Consider the following 18,011-nt stretch of genomic DNA (forward strand, 5'->3'; position numbering starts at 1 on the left):
TGGGCCCGCGCCCCGGAGCCTGTGCTCCGCAACGGGAGAGGCCGCAGCAGAGGGAGGCCCGCATACCACAAAAAAAAAAAAAACAACAACAACCACTTTTTTTTAACCCACAGTTTTGTAGGTCAGAAATTTGGCTGGGTTCAGCAAAGCAGTTCCAACTGTCTAGGCCAGACTGTGGCACTGACCTTGGTTGGGGCTTACTCATGCATCTGTGTTAGTTGCCAAGTCGGTGAGGAACTGGCTGGCCATTGGCTGGGGCTCTTTGGTTCTTCACCTCCTGGTTTGTCACTCTCCAGCAAGCTACCCTAGGTTTCCTCCATAAGGCAGTTAAAGGCTTCCAAAAGGCAGCAAAAAAGGGACAAACTCCAAAGCTCAGGTACTTCTCATGCTGCTGTACCCATCACCCTGACTATTGTCCCATTGGCTAAAGCAAGGCACATGGCTGAGCCCAAATCGGTGTGGGAGGGAGGGCACTAGCCAAGGGTGTGGTTATGGGGAGAGGTGAACAAATTGGGGACTGTAACCTCAGTGGGTTCAAGGAATTAATAGAGAGCAGGAAGACCAGAGAGTGAACGTGAAGGGGCGCATGGTGAGGGTGAAACTAGAGTTGGGCAGGAGTCAGGACATGCGGGGCCTCCAAGAGCACTCAGAGAGTTGGGTCTTTACCCTAAAAGCAGGCCAGCACTCTGGTTTCTGATTCTCTGCCGTGCGGGCTTGGTTATCATAAATAAATCCTTTGAAGGCTGACCTGCCCTGGGTGACCTGGTAAAAAGGCTCTTCCAAGCTTGCGAAGCCCAAGACCACCGGGGCTACCTAATCCCAGACAGACCCTCTCTGTCCCAGGACAACAAAGCTGTGAACTCCACCCCAGGGACCAGCTGTTTTCTTGGAAAAAGAGCTGGGGAAGCTGTTAGATTGCCAAGGATGGGAAAGGAAATAAGCACAGCTGATGTTCCACCAGTGTAGACACCAGTACACCTGCACTACTTGTTAAAATCCTGGAATACTTCCAGACCACTGATAAGCAGCCACTGGCCTGATCCAACACACCCTTTGAGCATCCCTCCCCCACCTGGCTATCCTTTCCACAGACCCAGCAATTAATAGAGGTAACATCTGGCACAGGAAAGGGTCACCAGGAGCTCATCAGGATCTCCAGACGTTGATTCGGCAAGCCATACCACTTGTTAAATATTCTGAACATCACCCCTGGCTATAAGGTGCCTGGTCTCAATGGACCGGAGGGAAATGAAACCATGAACTCAGTGTTGAGGGTGATGAGGGTGACATGAATTCTGAAAGCCAGCAACTGGTCACTGAATCCCCACCTCCATCTCCTTCTCTCTCCTCCCCAAAGCCAGAAACACCTAGACCCCACCGATTTCTGCCTTTGCCCGTTCAGAATGTCCCATAATCGCACTCAGACATTATTGCACTCTTTTATTTACAGAAAACACAGATAAAGCATTTCAATGTTCATTTAGCAAACCGAACCACTCTTTTTTTTTTTCTTTTTGGCACAAAGAAATATCACAGATGGACCCCAAGATCAATCAGAAAACCATAACATTTATCAGCCATCACTGGTCCAGGGGCAGCCACAAGACTCAGACAGATGAACAGCATTGCCACAGACTGGAAAAAATAAACAAGGTCCACATTCACCTCACAGTAAAAACCTGCTCACCTGACAGGCAAGGGCGGGCAGGAGGGGGCAGTTTCTCTGCTCCAAGGGAGGGAGGGGCAGTGGGCATTGGGGGGCAGAAGTAGGATGGGGAGGGACAAACGCCATTCATAAATTAGAGAGAGGTGGCCTTTTCGTTTTTAACTTCTTACCTCGTAGAAGTAAGACAGTGCAAAAACTACCATACCCTCGCCACTCGTCCATTGGAGAAGCTTCAGAAGTTGTGTGGTTTGGGGTGTCTCTCCTCTCAGGTGCCCGTGTGTGTGCGCGCATATGTGAATGTGTAAGTGCGGTGCTTGTAAACATTGTCACGATCTACCAGAGACACACATCCTTGTGTCTGAACGGGGTGGGGCTGGGGCTGGACCCCACTTCAGGCCCCCTCTGCCCCAGAGATTCCTGTCCAAGACTTAGTGCAAATTTCAGAGACAAAGAGAGGCAGAGGAAGCGGGGTCTGGACAGGGGGCAGGGAGGACACAAAGACGGGGTGGGAGAGGGAGGGGGAAATAAGGCAACAGTTCAAAACGGTCCATGTTATCAAAACCGACACCGTGTCCCCCTCGCCCCCACCCACAGAGCCCTGGTCACGAGAAAGGGCGGAAGTCCCGCTCCTCCACCAGGCTGATGGAGGGGTTCTTGAGCTCCTCCTCCGAGTTGGCCATCTTGTAGCCCAGCTGCGCCAGCACCCGCTGACACGCGTTCTGGGCAAAGGCCACGATGTCGTAGGAGAGGCGGAAGCGCCACTTCTCGGCCGTGGCCGCCGAGTTTCGCACGGTGCCGTATTTGTGCTTGCCCAGGGTGGGGTCTCCCCGCGTGTTGTTCTGGATCCAGCGCGCCACGTGGCTGTCCAAGGGGATGCCCAGGAAGCCGTAGATCTCCTCGGTCTTCTTCATGGGGTTCCTGGCCAGGTCCTCGTAGCGCACCAGCATGTACTTGCCCTTGAGCCACGGGGGCCGCATGAGGCCGGTGGACACGGAGTTGGAGAAGTCCTCGCACACCGTGGTCAGCTGCGTCACGTCCAGGTTGTAGGGCTTCCTCCCGGTGCCGTACCAGAGCCGCCAGAGCCGGTACGTGTCGCGGAAAGTCTCGCTGCGGGAAGCCAGAATGCCACGTGGGTCTCGGACCAGCTGGATGACCTTGAGGTTTAACCGGGGGTCTTCAACCAGGGCCCGCAAGTCGTTAACCTCGGGCACCCGCACCGTCTTAATGGCCACGTGGCTGCGCTCCCGACAGGCCTCGGCGGCCACCGTCAAGTTCAGCAGGCCGCACTTGCGCACGCAGTCCCCCTCCTCCAGCACCAGGTCCGCGGAGCCCGGAGGGTCGCACACGGGGCGCGAGCACAGTACCCTGCTGGCCCCGCGGCGGAAGATCCTGTCGGTGGTGTGGTTGACGGGCGGCGGCTTGATGTAGTTCTCCAGGAAGTAGAGGTCACAGTCGTAGAGGCTCCTCAGGAGGTCGCGGCTGGCTCCCAGCATGACCCGCCGATCCGCGGGGCTCTTGCCCTGGGTGAAGCGGGGGATGAGCGTGTTCTGGACGTGGTAGAGGGGCTCAAACAGGTAGAAGACGTCCAGGTGCTGGTTGAAGAGCTGGCCCACGAAGGAGGAGCCGCTGCGCGTGGTGGCCAGGATGAGGATGTGGGTCTTGCGGGAGAGGTTATAGGCGAAGGTGGGGCTCTCTTCGCACAGCCGCTCGGCCAGCCCCGCCTCCGCCAGACCCGGGCAGGTGTGGAAGGACTTGGCGGTGAAGGTGCGAATGGCCGTGTACTGGATGGCGATGGAGGCCAGGGCAAGGAGGAGGACGGCCTTCCAGGAACATTGCATGGCTGGGCACCTTCATGGGGCTGCTTCTCCACCATGTGAGGTCTGTGGGCAAAGGCGGGCAGCCATCAGGGAGCAGCCGGGCTTGGGTGCCTCCCAAGGCCAGGGGCACTGGCTTACTCCCTTGGAGAAGCTGGTCTCCAGCCCGCCTGGGGAAGGGCTCCAGCTCCGTGCCCCAGCGCTCACACATGCAGCTGAGGCCTAAATGGCTCCTGCACTAGACCTGACCATTCTCTGGGAACTCCTGGGAGCTATTAGGGACTGATTCCCATACCCTGGGGTTTACCCTACAGAAGGCTGCGGGGCCTCCCATCATGAACTGAGTTCCTTAGTGGGGCCTGACTGGGCAAGACCCTAACACTCCCAACTCCCACACTTGGGAATGACCAGTTCCCACCTCAAGCCATTCCCCTGTCACTGCCTGTCACCCCTGCCGGCATCTCCTGGGCGCACCTGCATCTTCTTCACCCCCACGAGCTGGCACCCAGCTCCCCAGGTGGTCATCTTTCCTCCAGCCCCTGCCCACCCCCAAGAGGAAGAAGAGTCCATGTCGGATGCCTCCCCCTGACCCAAGTCCTCATGCAGAAAGAACCCCGGCACACCGTGAGTTGGTAGGCTGCTAGCATCCCATGCCTACTGGGCCAGGAAAGGTGGACAACTGTGTCATGCCCTCCCCCCCCCGCCCCCCAAATTTACAGATGCAGGTGACCAGCTTATTCCAGAAGAGAACTCCTGGGACTTACGGAGTCCCGAAGAGTCAGCTGGCCCAGAGCAGAGACAGGGTCCAGGGGCTGCTGAGAAGCATCCCTTCCTGGGCCCCAGCGCCCTCCAGGATTTGCTCCTGGCCACTGAGGGAGGGGTCCAGGCCATGGGGTAGATGACCCTACTGTCAGCAGAGTGAACTGGTTCCTCCAGCCCCCCTCCCCGAGCCAGTCCTCAAGGGCCTCCATCTTTAGGCCCTCACCCCCTTCTGCCCACAGGGTAAGCACAGGGACCCCACTGTGATCCAACAGTGGCCCCAGAGAACCCAGGCAGGGCAGTGAGAAGAGGAAGGGGTGGTACAGAAGGGGCATCTCAAGGAACTGAGGAGAAAGCATGGGGGATGGGAGGGCAGGGAAAGTGGGGATGAGGAGCTAACCTGGGCGTCCGAGAGCCGCCCCCGAGATGGGCTAGCTCGGAGACAGCCCTGGGGAAGGCGAGGCAGAGAGGACTCCACGACTCACCAAAGGGGAGCTGTTCTGAGCTGGGCAGTCCGCAGCCGCCAGGTCTCCAGGCCCAGCCGGCAGTCACTGCCTGTGCAGCAGCCCTGTGGCCAGAAGGCTGCAAGCAGACAGGGAAGGCAGGGGTGCTGAAGGGGGGGCTCCAAGCTCCTCCCTCCCCACCCCTTCCCTCCTGTGTCCTGCGCCCCACAGACAGCTCTCCAGGGCTGGGCAGCAAAGGCCCTGCTTGCTCTCCCAGATTTATCACTGACTCAGAGCTCCAAATAACCCACCGCCATCTCGGATCCCCTGGACGCAGCCCTCTGAGGCCTGGGCTGCATCCCACCCCCTTCACCCACCTCTTCCACCCCCTACTATACCCTTCCAGCAAGTCTCAGTCCCTGCGCTCAGACCACGCCCCAGTGGGCAGGGAGCTGGCAAGCCTGCCCGCCCAGCTGGCTGAGCGTTGGTGCCCCACTTGGGCAACCCCCCCCCCCCAGGGGAGGCACTCAGTCCCTGCGCTCAGACCACGCCCCAGTGGGCAGGGAGCTGGCAAGCCTGCCCGCCCAGCTGGCTGAGCGTTGGTGCCCCACTTGGGCAACCCCCCCACCCCCCCAGTGGAGGCACCCCTCCCAGCTACCGCCAGAGGGAGCTGCGAAGAAATCCACCGGCCGCAAACACCCCCAGGCCTGGCGAGCTCAGCTCAGCTCTGGTGACCAGACTGACCCAACCAGACACAGCGGCTAGTGCCCAAGAACGGAACAGTCAGAGTCAAAGTTGTCCCAGCAAGTGGGGCCGGGGCACAGTCCAGACTGGTTCTGCAGTTAAAATCAGCAGAGCACCCTGACCCTTTGCAATTCAACTTGTTCAGTGATTCCCCAAGAGGGGGGTTAGTGGAAGTCAGCAAGGACAGGGGTGCTCACCCCAGATCTCCAGGCGGAAGCGGTGGCTCAGTCGAGACCACCCACACGCTGAGGCCCACGAGGAGGGGACAGCCAGGAAGTGAGGTTCCTCTTCTAACCACACGGAGAGAGGAGAACGGCTACCTGAAACTCAAAGCAAAAGTGGACCAGGGAGCATCCGGGATCTGGATGCTCTTCACAGATCCTAAGTTAAAACACCAAGACGGCAACATTATTTTTGTTAGTGTCTACTGAGTATTTCCTAAGTGCTAAGCGGTTTCCCGGCCCTAGCTCATCAATTCCCCGCAAGAACTTTACATGGAAGCCAGTATTGGCTCCATTTCACAGGAGGGAAAGCTGAGGCACAGAGAGGTGGAGAAATCTGCCTGAACTCACATGCTTGGATTACCCCCATCTAGCAGGTTCCCCAGAGCCCACTCTCCTTCCTTCTAAGGAGATGTGACTTACTGTTCCTCCAGGTTACCTGTACTTGGCCTTCAAACATGCATTCCATTAATGCCCCCCATTTGTTTGTGAATCAGCATGAGAGGGACCGGACATTAGAAGGGGATGTTCAGACGGTTTCTGAGACTTAGAGCATGTTTCTTCCCTTTGCTGTCTGGTCTGGTCGATCTACTGGCTCGTGGCTGATGGGGTGAACTCCTGTGCCTTGTGAATATCCTTCCCACATCCCCTGTATGGATCGACCCCTTTGAGGGCAGGGCGAGTAGGTCCTCATTTCCCAAACCTGCAGTGCTGCCTGGCTCGGCTCACTCACCCAACTTGCCACATCATGTTATTCCTTACAGCCCCCTCTGGAAGGTCACCGTCCTCACTCCCGTTGTTCAGAGGATGAAATTAAGATTCCAAGACTAAGCAAATGGGCATGATAAGCAAGTAAGAAGTAGCAGAGACTCGAATCCCTCTGGGACAGACTCTCAGGCCAGTGCTGTGGCCCTTTCACACCAGCATAGTGGGCAAGAAACATGCTGAAGCTTGAGGAGGGGCACAGAAGCTGGAGTGAGAATGGCAGGGGGCTGGCTGAGGCTCTGGGGTCTAGGAGTCCTGTTTTAAGTATGAAACTCCACTTGGTACCTAGAGGAAGCAGTACCATGTCACCAGGTGGCAGTAAATAGGGGAAAGCACAGTCTAAATTCTAGGGAAACTCCAATGTGATCAGAGAAACACCACAGCCCTGACCACATCCCATCCCACCCTGCCTCACCCCACGACAGCATAAGAGGCTGTCTCCATCGGTACCCAGAGAGAACAGCTTCTCTGCATTAAATGTGACTCCCCTGCAAAGCGCAGGCCCACCCTTTCCAAGTGCCCCAAGACAAATGTGAACACCTTTAGAGAACAGGGAGGGAAAGCCACCAATATTCATGCAAAGTAATGTTTTTAAGTTATTTAGGGGTCCATTCTTTAGTTGCAATGCTGTTTCGTTCTGCTGTATTTCCTTTGTATTTATTCACAAGCATGTTAGTTACCCAGTAGGAGCCAGGCACTGTTCTGGGCACTACGGGTAAAATAATACAAAGGAAAGCAAGCACTTACTGGGCATTCGAGATGTTTCTCCCAGGCATATGCTCCCTTCCCAGGCATCAGTTCGTCTAGCCCTCACTAACCTTAGGAGGTCATAGTGCCGTTCTACAGACAAGGAGACTGAGGTTCTGCAAGGTTAGATAACTTCCCCAAGCTCACACCCTTAGTAAGAGGTAGAGCCAGAATACCAGGTCAGGCGGTATGCTCTAGAGTCCATGCTCGAACCCTCCTCCCTGACCCACTCCCTCTTCAACTACATCCAACACCCTTTGGTCCCCACCAAGACTGGAAACAGAAGCCTTAAAGAGACTCCACTTAACTCTAGGATTCCAGTTCCAAAAACAATTCACCCAAGGTTTTCTTTAAAGAGGAGCATCTTTCAGGGAGGACACCATTTAAGTTTCTTCCCCCCACTTCCCCTCCCAACCGCCACCCAAAGAAACGTTAAGGCCAGGCCTGAAACCTGCTCTCTTTGTCAATAAATCAGAAGTAACTAAAGCATCATTGCAATGTTATAAATCCCTAAAAAAGTAAGACTCGGATTCACTAGGTGCAGCCTGGACACACAGGAGGGGAATGTGTTTGAAGGCCCAGACACAAGCCATCCCCCTCCCCCCGCCCCAGGAGGGCAAAGCGAGGGCATGGGAACGGGAAGATGGAAGAAGTCTGGCCCTCCTAAAACTGCCCCTGCTCTCCTGCCAGCCTGGCAGAGCCAGGCCCACGGCCGGCCAAGCATCCTTGGTATGCTGGAGGCATCTGTAGTTTCTTCCCCCCACTTCCCCTCCCAACCGCCACCCAAAGAAACGTTAAGGCCAGGCCTGAAACCTGCTCTCTTTGTCAATAAATCAGAAGTAACTAAAGCATCATTGCAATGTTATAAATCCCTAAAAAAGTAAGACTCGGATTCACTAGGTGCAGCCTGGACACACAGGAGGGGAATGTGTTTGAAGGCCCAGACACAAGCCATCCCCCTCCCCCCGCCCCAGGAGGGCAAAGCGAGGGCATGGGAACGGGAAGATGGAAGAAGTCTGGCCCTCCTAAAACTGCCCCTGCTCTCCTGCCAGCCTGGCAGAGCCAGGCCCACGGCCGGCCAAGCATCCTTGGTATGCTGAAGGCATCTGTCCTGGAAACCAGAGGCCCTGAGGCCAGGCCCTTTGTTCCCAGGGGAGCTTTGGCCACTGCAAAGGACTCCTCAAGGCCCTCATCCTTTAAGCCAGACTGTGAGCTCCAGAGCCCCTCTCTGGGCTTCTAGCAGCCTCTGGCATGGCCTCCCTCCACCTCTGGTTAGTCAAAATCCAGGTGAGCCTTAGACACAGGGGCCAAGAATCTGTAACTTCTGTTTTAAGTCACCCACTCCCAAAAGAAAGCTCACACTTTAGTATCAGCCACCTTCAAAGCAGGGCACAGGATGGGAGTGGAGAACACCTCTTCCTGGGAGAACTGTAATTCAGAACTAAGAGCTCAAGCCATGAAAACATACCCACCTGGATCTGTCACTTAGCAGGTGCATGGACCTGCGTGACTCACCAGTTGTCTCTGAGCCTCAGTCTCCCCACCCGTAAAGGAGGTATAACCATAGCAGTGGTTATATGAACAGGCATATAATATGGCACAGCCTTGTGCTTGGGACATTGGCTCTGGCACCAGCCCCCTTGATGGCCAGATTTCTCAATCTCCCTGGACCTTTGTTTTCTCACCTGAGAAGTAGGGACAATCTTAACAAGGCTGTTATAAGGACTAATTAGTTAATACAGTGCCTGGCGTGGAGTAGGCACTCAACAAATGTAAGTTACTATTATCATCATTAAATGTCTTGTTTGCTTTTTGTCTCAGGGAAGCCCCTCAGAACACATCATCACTCTCCCTGACCGCTGTGCCCAGACCTCTGCCAGGCAGGCCTGTGCCCCAAACCCCTTCTTCCCTCGGCTCTTCTCCCAGCCTGGGAGCTTTCTCCTGAGGAGCCACCGCAGTGGCTTTCCTACTTCCCTCTAGTGGCCAAGTCCTGTAGTGCAGCCTCTTAGCGCTGCGTCTTTGCTGTGCTCAGAAGTCCTGGCTGGTTGGCTGCAGCCTAATGCGAGGATGCAGGCAGCGGGAGGTGATGTTGCAGGTGGCATGAGGTGTGAGGATGACACGCCACCCGAGCTACGGGCCCTGCTCTGTGCACCCCCTCTCCCTCACCCACACACCAAGAGGCAAGCAGCAACAGGCAGCCTCACATCATCTGGAGGGCCTCCGCTCCCTAGTCTCATTCTGCTCTGGCAGGGGAAGGAACCCTAAACTGAATGTCACAGGCAGGGGCAGCCCACAGGCTCTGCACTTCCCTGGCTGGGTGACCTTGGACTCACCCGCCTGGCCTCTTTGCGCCTCAGTTTTTCCATAGATCCAATGACTCTAAGGGCTTCCCAGGTCTGGCCACTGGAGTTTTCTGATCCCAGGAAGGCCCCATACTCCATCCTCAGAGTCAGGGCCACCCTCGCTGCAGGCTGGGGGACCCTCCTTTGGAAGTGGGAAGGCCCCAGTCACCTTCCAAGAATATACCAGGGCTGGCAGCTCTGCCCCTGCCTCAGTCTGATCTGTGGCTGCCCCAGTGAGGCCCAAGGGGCTCTGCCCTCTGCAGAGTTAGCCCCTGCCACCTGCTCTATTAAATCCCATGCAAACACAGTGCTATGGGTCTTTGTCTTTTCTGGGCCACGGACCCCCCTTGGAGAGACACAACCCTTCTTCCCAGGAAGATCCATTTGTGCCCACAATTTTATACACACGATTAGAAGGTTCTTAAACCTCCTAAAACTCACATGTGGGCATCCCTTCGCTTCCCTAGAGGCTTAACCCCTTCATGATTAGCATTCTCCCCGACCCTAGGGTTTTCTTTTCAACTGATCCTGTCCGAGAAGGCTCCACAGATGTGTAAGCACTGATGTGGAAACATCACCCAAAATATATTATTAAGTAAAAAATCTAGGGCCAAAAAAGACATGGGCAATAGTGTGCCACCATTTCTCATTTTCAAAAAGGGCACGTGTGTGAATATATATCTATATATTTGAATTTATGCATGAACAACCACAAGAACTTGCACTGAACCAGTTAACTGTAGCTCCCCAGTGGGAGGAGACAGGAGACGGGTGGGAGGAAGGCACAGTTTATACTGAGTGTGTTGATTCAGTTCGAGTTTATTAACCTTGGGGGACAGAGTGAAGCTACCCCACGCAAGAACTGGAGGGGCAAGTGATGACAGGGCGGGGCACTGAAACTCAGCACTGGCCTCTCACTGTGCCCCCGATTCAGCCCCCAGGGCGCTGCCGGCCAGCTCTCTCCTCCCCCATTTCCAAGGCACCAGGGTTGAATTCACCACCTTTCTGCCAGCACTAGGCTTGGTCTGCTCAGGTGGGGGACAGCAGTCACCTGGGGCTGCTGAGACAAGGCAGCAGCTGAAAAAGGGCGAGACCTCAAAAGGGGGGCTGGGGCTTTGAGGAGCAGCTAAGGCCTGAGTTGGGGAAATGACTCCCCTCCCCGTTTTTTCTCCCTGTCCACTTTTTTCCTCCTTTTGTGAAGCCCTGGGGAGACAGGAAAAGCAGAGGAAGAAACCTGAACATTGTATTTCTCACCAGACTCGGGAGCCAGTATGGAGGGGCCCCAAGGCTCTGGGGTCCCAGGAACTGGACGGGGGCGGAGGGGGGGAGAGTTGGCAAACAGGCCTCTGGGATGGAGACTGCAGAAAGGAAATGCTTAATCCCCGCGTCTGCGGTAGCCAGCATCGATCCACCATAAATGTTTGTTTAGTTAAGGCTAAAACACATAAAACGGCAAGGTTTTTTCTTCCTAAGGAAAACGGGGTGATGAAAATGAGGCAAGGGGAAAACAGGGGTACGAAAGTCTGCAAGAACTAGGAGCCAGCCAAGACACTTCTGGGCGACACAGACAGGTCAGAGCTACCTGGCTGCCAGCGGGAAAAAGGAAATATTTCACTTACATGTTTCATAGGATCCGTGAGATGAAGTTATTAAGTAAAAAATCTAGGGCCAAAAAAGACATGGGCAATAGTGTGCCACCATTTCTCATTTTCAAAAAGGGCACGTGTGTGAATATATATCTATATATTTGAATTTATGCATGAACAACCACAAGAACTTGCACTGAACCAGTTAACTGTAGCTCCCCAGTGGGAGGAGACAGGAGACGGGTGGGAGGAAGGCACAGTTTATACTGAGTGTGTTGATTCAGTTCGAGTTTATTAACCTTGGGGGACAGAGTGAAGCTACCCCACGCAAGAACTGGAGGGGCAAGTGATGACAGGGCGGGGCACTGAAACTCAGCACTGGCCTCTCACTGTGCCCCCGATTCAGCCCCCAGGGCACTGCCGGCCAGCTCTCTCCTCCCCCATTTCCAAGGCACCAGGGTTGAATTCACCACCTTTCTGCCAGCACTAGGCTTGGTCTGCTCAGGTGGGGGACAGCAGTCACCTGGGGCTGCTGAGACAAGGCAGCAGCTGAAAAAGGGCGAGACCTCAAAAGGGGGGCTGGGGCTTTGAGGAGCAGCTAAGGCCTGAGTTGGGGAAATGACTCCCCTCCCCGTTTTTTCTCCCTGTCCACTTTTTTCCTCCTTTTGTGAAGCCCTGGGGAGACAGGAAAAGCAGAGGAAGAAACCTGAACATTGTATTTCTCACCAGACTCGGGAGCCAGTATGGAGGGGCCCCAAGGCTCTGGGGTCCCAGGAACTGGACGGGGGCGGAGGGGGGGAGAGTTGGCAAACAGGCCTCTGGGATGGAGACTGCAGAAAGGAAATGCTTAATCCCCGCGTCTGCGGTAGCCAGCATCGATCCACCATAAATGTTTGTTTAGTTAAGGCTAAAACACATAAAACGGCAAGGTTTTTTCTTCCTAAGGAAAACGGGGTGATGAAAATGAGGCAAGGGGAAAACAGGGGTACGAAAGTCTGCAAGAACTAGGAGCCATCCAAGACACTTCTGGGCGACACAGACAGGTCAGAGCTACCTGGCTGCCAGCGGGAAAAAGGAAATATTTCACTTACATGTTTCATAGGATCCGTGAGATGAAGATTAAAGCACCTGCTCAAGAGATACCCAGCTATTACTGATACTGAATCCAGCACAAGGTTTCTTCTTAAGGGTCTCCTAGAGAGCCCTGAGCAGGTAGACCGCACACCTAATAAGTCCAAGGAGAAGCTTCGCAGGGCTGTGTCCTGAATCAACCTTCAAGGCGAGCGGCACGCCCACATATAGTTCAGCCAGTGCAACCTTCCAGGGGAGGCGATCTGATGGGGTCCAAACTCAGCCTCTGTGGCCCGGGTCAGCCAAGGGGTTACTGGAGGCCCCAGGGCTTCTTTCTCTTTGGAGTCTGAAACACTGTGAGGTCTATGGTCCTTCTCCCCAGAATCTGCACCGACACGAACATGGATTTCGTGTACAATCTCTATAGGCCCCGGGCCCTGTGGCTTATCCACAGACCCCACAGAACCAGAACATCCTTCGGGCCCCTCCAACGAGGGCAAGTTCTTACACTCATGGTTCCACAGACAAGCATCCAGAGAGTGACCGTCCACCAACTTTTCACCATCAGCAGAGCTGCCTGGCGGCCTCTTATGAGCTCTGGTGTCTCCAGCGTCCACAAGTGAGGACCCTGGGGACACGCATGCTGTCTCAAGCCTCCTTGAGAAGTTACCCACAGGCATGCAAGGCAGCAGGCTGGGTGGTGGTTGGGCACCCTGGCTGCGGGGCCAGCCAGGCCCGGGTTGACTCCCACTCCTGATGCATTACGGCTATGAGACCTTGTGCAGGGCGCCTAACCTCAATAGGTCTCAGTTGCCCTTATCTATGAAATGGGAAAGACGATCACAGAATCTTTCGAGTATTTGGGCTGTGAGACAGAAAGCTGATGAAGCTTAGCACAGGGCTGGGCACAGAGCAGGACTCATTAAGTGAGAACCCTGGGCATGCTTTTTAGGGACTCCTGTAAGCTACAAACAGGCTACAGTGGCCTGGAAACGTTCAAGGAATTAAAACTGTGCCACAGCCTCCTCCATGAAGCTCCCACCATCTGTGTGGTTGGAGACCCTTGTTGTTCGGGCTGCAGAGACTACCTACTGCCCCGCCCTGGGCCCAGCGGGTCCGGCCCGACCTGAGGGAAGTTTTCCCCAGCAGCGGGGAGAGGGACCGACCTCCTGGCACAAGGCTCCAGCGTGCTGGACTCCCCGCCTGGGAGCAGTGAGTCAGAAGGGCCCGGTTCCCTGTCTCAGGCTGATCCTACCACAGCCCGGCCTACCGCCTGTGGTAGGCGGGACCCTTCTGCACCGACACTAGGCGGAAAGGCCCCGGTTTCCTGTCCCCCCTCCCCTCCGCAGCAGCCACAGCCTGAGTCGGAGAGTACCCAGGCCCCACCCCCTGGATACCGGGGCTTCAGCCCCTCCTCCCAGCTTCAAGGATGGGAAACCGCCAACAGGAGCTAAAGCACAGGCAGCTGCTGCTGGAGGAGCCGGGCGGGGGGCCATCTGTCCCTGGATCCTGGAGTCTCCAGTCTCGGGCCACCTGCCTAAGGCCCAGCTGGCCCCTGGGGATGAGGGAGGGAGGGCTGGGCGCGGGGGGAGGCTCACCTGAGCCTGGGGGCTATTACACTGGATGGAGGGGCTGCAGGAGCGGATACCCAGATATAATCACAGTCCTGGCTCCCATCGAGTGGGTTCCTACCGCAGGTACCACTGCCACCTTTCACAGATGAGGAGCATGACGCTCGGGCAAGCTAGTCCGTGGTAGGGCCAGGATTCAAGCTCAGCTCCGAGGACCCCCAAGCCCCAGCCCTCACCACAAAGCTTAAGCCCCCAGGCCACACCCAAGAGCAAGATTGGCACCCAGCCCCAGGAGACTAGAGGGAAGGGGCAGGGTGTGCCAGGGCCAAGGTGGCCACCAGGGTCCCCCCACACACTGGTGCCAACCCTGACCTCGGCATTCACCCAAACCCAGACGTGGGCTCATCCAACCTAGTGACCGTCTCCAAGGATCAGGCCCCTGCGGTGTCAGCTGGAGGGATGCGGGCTGCCTATGGCCCTTCCTGCCTGGTTCCCAGCACACTACATGCGTGCGCTTGGGTACCTTCTCACCACTTCCCAGGGGGTACTACCTCCCCAGCTGAATGACAAAGGGGAGATCATCGCAAAGATTAGAAGAGATAATGGGTGTGCACCAGCCTGGTGCTGCGTCCCGCGTGATAGAAAGTAACCAAAACACACTCTGCTCCCCACTCAGGGCTCCAGGTCTGGCTAGGCAAGTAGAGGGGGAGTGGGTGGCTTCATGGCCAGGAATGACCAAATCCTATGCGCCAAGAGGACACCAAAGATGTCTTCATTACCACCTTGCCTGAAGTGGTCTGGAACGGGCCAAAGGGTTTGGGCTCAAGGCCCAGAGGTCCCCCCTGGTCCCTAAGCCCAGAACTTACCACCAGCCTGCAGCTGGTCCCAAGGATGCCAGACAGTTCAATCTGTCAGTCCTCTGTCTCCTGGATGAGAAGCGTTAGGGGGAGCCCCTCACTGCTAACATGACAATCGGATGAGTATCCCTGCCCCTACGTCAACAGGGACCTCCAGAAGATATAATGGCAGCTGCTCGTGGAGGGCCCATCTCACAGGTGAGGGACCGAGGCTCACAGAGGTTACGCAACTTGTTCCCACAGCTGAGAAGCGGCGGGGTAAGGAACTGGATGCGGGCCACGGGGTGCTGTGCGTGAGCTGCACATGCAGCGAAGTCCTCCCCTGTCCAAGGTGTTCCCTCAAGGCTTCCCTTCCTTCCCTCCCTGGTCCGCTAAAACCCTTGGTCTGAACCACTCCAGTTACTCTCCTGACGCTGTACACCCTGTAAGGTGTACTTAAGTGGTTAGGAGCGACACAGCAGAGGGTGACACCCAGACCTTGGATCCAGGGCAGCCTTGCCCTCCCAAGACCTTAGCAGGCCCCTGGGGAGGGGAGATCACGCCCACCTCCCAGGGGAGGTGAGGGGCTTAACTAAGATCTCAAACATAATGCTCTTAGCGTTATGGTAACGCTCTCAGTGCATGGTCCGAGGTATTCACTCAGGGATACTTTCAGAATGTCAGCATCAGACTTGTCTGTCATCTTCATCTGCTTACAGAATCCCTGAGGGAGGGCACCAGGCCCCCCTGCACACCCCCACCCCCAGTGCACAGCTTGGGGCCCCCAGAACGCGACAGGGACTCAGAGGGTGCTAAACTACTCGCTCCCCCAAGCAGAGACCGGCAGAAGGGGAGGGCTGTGCTCTGTTCCCCATCCCAGAGGAGGAGATGAGCATTCCCGACAATTCCCAGCCCACAGCCTTGCAACTCTAATCAAGGAGCAAACACAAAGAGGGAATCTCTAAACATTTAGAAAACGCAGGAACTCTGTGCCCCACACGGCACCGTGGGGCTTTATAAAGAACAAATCATGCCTGACAAACTTGATAGCTTTCTTGATAGAACTACAAGACTGGTAGATGAAGGAAATGCAGGCAGGGTAATATATCTTGATTTTTAGCAAAGCATTTGATACAGCACCTCAAGCAATCTTACAAAATTAATTCAAACAGACTTGGCCCTAAGCGCTTGTCACGGGGCTGAAAGCAAGAGGGGGCAGGTCCCAAGGGTCCTGGGTGGAGGAGGCAAAGCCAGGGGTAAGGGGTTGAGGGACAGAGTCTGGGAGAGGGGGCAGGGCTGCCAAGACCCAGCGCTGGGTCAGATCTGATCTAACATCTTCATTAATGATCCTGAGAGAGGGAGTAAACAGTCCGTTAATGAAATTTGCAGAGGATATTAAATTAGAAGGTGTTGTGAACACCAGTGAGGATGGCAAAGCGGTCCAGAAAGACCTGGGGGAAGAACCTTGGCAGGAAACTGTCAGCATGGAGGAGGGTAGGGAAGGTTCTGGGCAGCATCTGGGGCTACCTGGAGAGCCAGGGAAGATGGGTGGGCATCCCCAGGGCTGGGGTGGAGCTGGGAGCAGCCACGGCTAGCTTGGGTGATGGCTTTAGCAGGCAAACCCCAAGAATCTCAGTTTGCCCATCTGTAAAATAGAAGGAAGGACAAGCAGATATGGAGGATGCTTTGCAGCTCTGAGAGCTGGTACTGATACAGGGATTGCCTTTAGGGAGCTTGGAGCTGAAGCCCACCTTATGGGAGGGGAGGAGGGGAACAGTGACATGGAAAGGAGGAGGGGCTGTCTGCAGGCCAGGGCGGGGAGGGCAGCAACTGAAAGAAGTGCCGGTGAGGGAGACTGGCTGGGTCATCACTGGAGCTCAGAATGCCCTCAAGCCACGCGCAGATGCTGCCGAGGCAGGCGCTTCTGGGGTAAGCAGAAGTGCGCAGGCCCCTCTCCCAGTAGCACATCAGCTGGTGCCTCAGGCTGGAGCCCCGAGCCAGTCCAGACTTGTAGGGTACGCTGGGAACACTTCAGCAACAGAGGTTCTAACCTGCGGAGATGAGGAGGCCAGCGTCTGTTATCTTTCTGGAGAGTTCCTGACCCCTCTTTGGTGGATCATCGGGAGATGCTTCTCCAGCCAGGTGAACTGGCCTCTCCAGGATCAGGGAGAGTTGCCCCATTCCAGACCCCTCTCTCTCTCCTCAGAGCCTGGACCTCTCCTGCCCCTCTACCGCTGGCCCAATTTCAAGGGGGCTGAGGCGGGAAGCTGCCCAACCATTTGGACTTGGAGGATTTGTTCCCACAAAGCTCCTAGACAGGTGGGGTCTGAACGGGAGCCAGGACTCCCTAGCGTGGAGCCCTCGGCAACCTAAATAAGTGCTCCGTGGGAGGAAGAAATGGATGGCTGGTTCCCAGCTGGGGGTGTACCGGCACTGCTGGGGAGGCTCTTCCAAAGCAGGAGCCCAGCCCTGCCAGATGTCAAGACCACCTGCCAAACACAGAGGATGGATCCAGGTGAATGCACTGCCAGGGGAGTTCCTTCCAACACCCTGAATTAATAACAATGACACTTATTGAACACTTACTAATGGCTGCGTTCTGAGTGTCTTCCTCATATTAACGCATTCGACCTTCCCAACAACCCTATGAGGTAGGTAAAGTGCTCTTATTTTCCCCATTTCACAGAGGAGGAGACTGAGGCATATGGTGGCAGCCATAAGCCTTGGCACCTAGTCAGAAAGCCCATGGGAGAAGCAGCAACCTGCCAAGAGCCACAGAGGGAGCCGAGCAGCTCCTGGGGCGGAGGGGCGTAACCCCAGTGGGTGGGGAGAGGCAGCCCCTCCTGTAAGGACCCCAGAGCCTTGCCCAGCCTCTCCCTGCCCACCTTGAAGGGAGTTGGTCCAACTCCTGCCACACTTGTGGAGCCTCATTTTACTATATGTTTCCCTTCTCCCCCACCAGCGCCGGCCGCGCTACAGCTACACCGAGTCCTCTGAACAAGTCTGTTTCCATAGAAACCATACAGTGACTCAGGGCTTCGGGACCTTCTCTGAACCAGATTATGAATATCAAATGCTCTCTCCCCGCACCAATGCAGAGTGAGTTGGAAAAGTAAAGAGAGACCCACAGTGGGCAAGGGAGAGAAACACGAATGTGGGCAAGGGGAACTGGGGGTGGGGCACAAGCCTGCCCCCCCGCATTGAGAGCATGGCATCTGGGCCCCCCTGCAGACTCTGGAGCACAGATGTACACCTCCTCCATGTGTGTGCAGCCGGTACACACATACCCCTATATCAGCACCATCGGCACCACTCCTCCTCTGGAAGTAGGGCCCTGTGGGCGGGGAACAGGGAGGTAAGGGGGCTCTACATCCCTTCTAATGGCGGGGGGGACTTCAGGGCCAGGGAGGAGGGAAGTTTGTCTGCAAGAGGAGCTTGACTTCAGA

General features: G+C 55.8%; 1 protein-coding gene across 1 annotated transcript; it reads right to left on the bottom strand.

Annotated features, from left to right (window-relative positions):
- Positions 1-1,427: 1,427 nt before the first annotated feature.
- CHST1 (carbohydrate sulfotransferase 1) lies at positions 1,428-6,493 on the bottom strand. Its single transcript, XM_007123670.3, has 3 exons — positions 5,624-6,493; positions 4,725-4,821; positions 1,428-3,546 (listed from the first exon to the last, which is right to left on the bottom strand). The coding sequence occupies exon 3, from the start codon at positions 3,502-3,504 to the stop codon at positions 2,269-2,271; it is 1,236 nt and encodes a 411-aa protein (XP_007123732.1). The 5' UTR covers positions 3,505-3,546; positions 4,725-4,821; positions 5,624-6,493; the 3' UTR covers positions 1,428-2,268.
- Between the last annotated feature and the right edge of the window lie 11,518 nt (positions 6,494-18,011).

The sequence above is a fragment of the Physeter macrocephalus genome, chromosome 16 (assembly GCF_002837175.3).
Source record: "Physeter macrocephalus isolate SW-GA chromosome 16, ASM283717v5, whole genome shotgun sequence".
NCBI classification, from domain to species: domain Eukaryota; kingdom Metazoa; phylum Chordata; class Mammalia; order Artiodactyla; family Physeteridae; genus Physeter; species Physeter macrocephalus.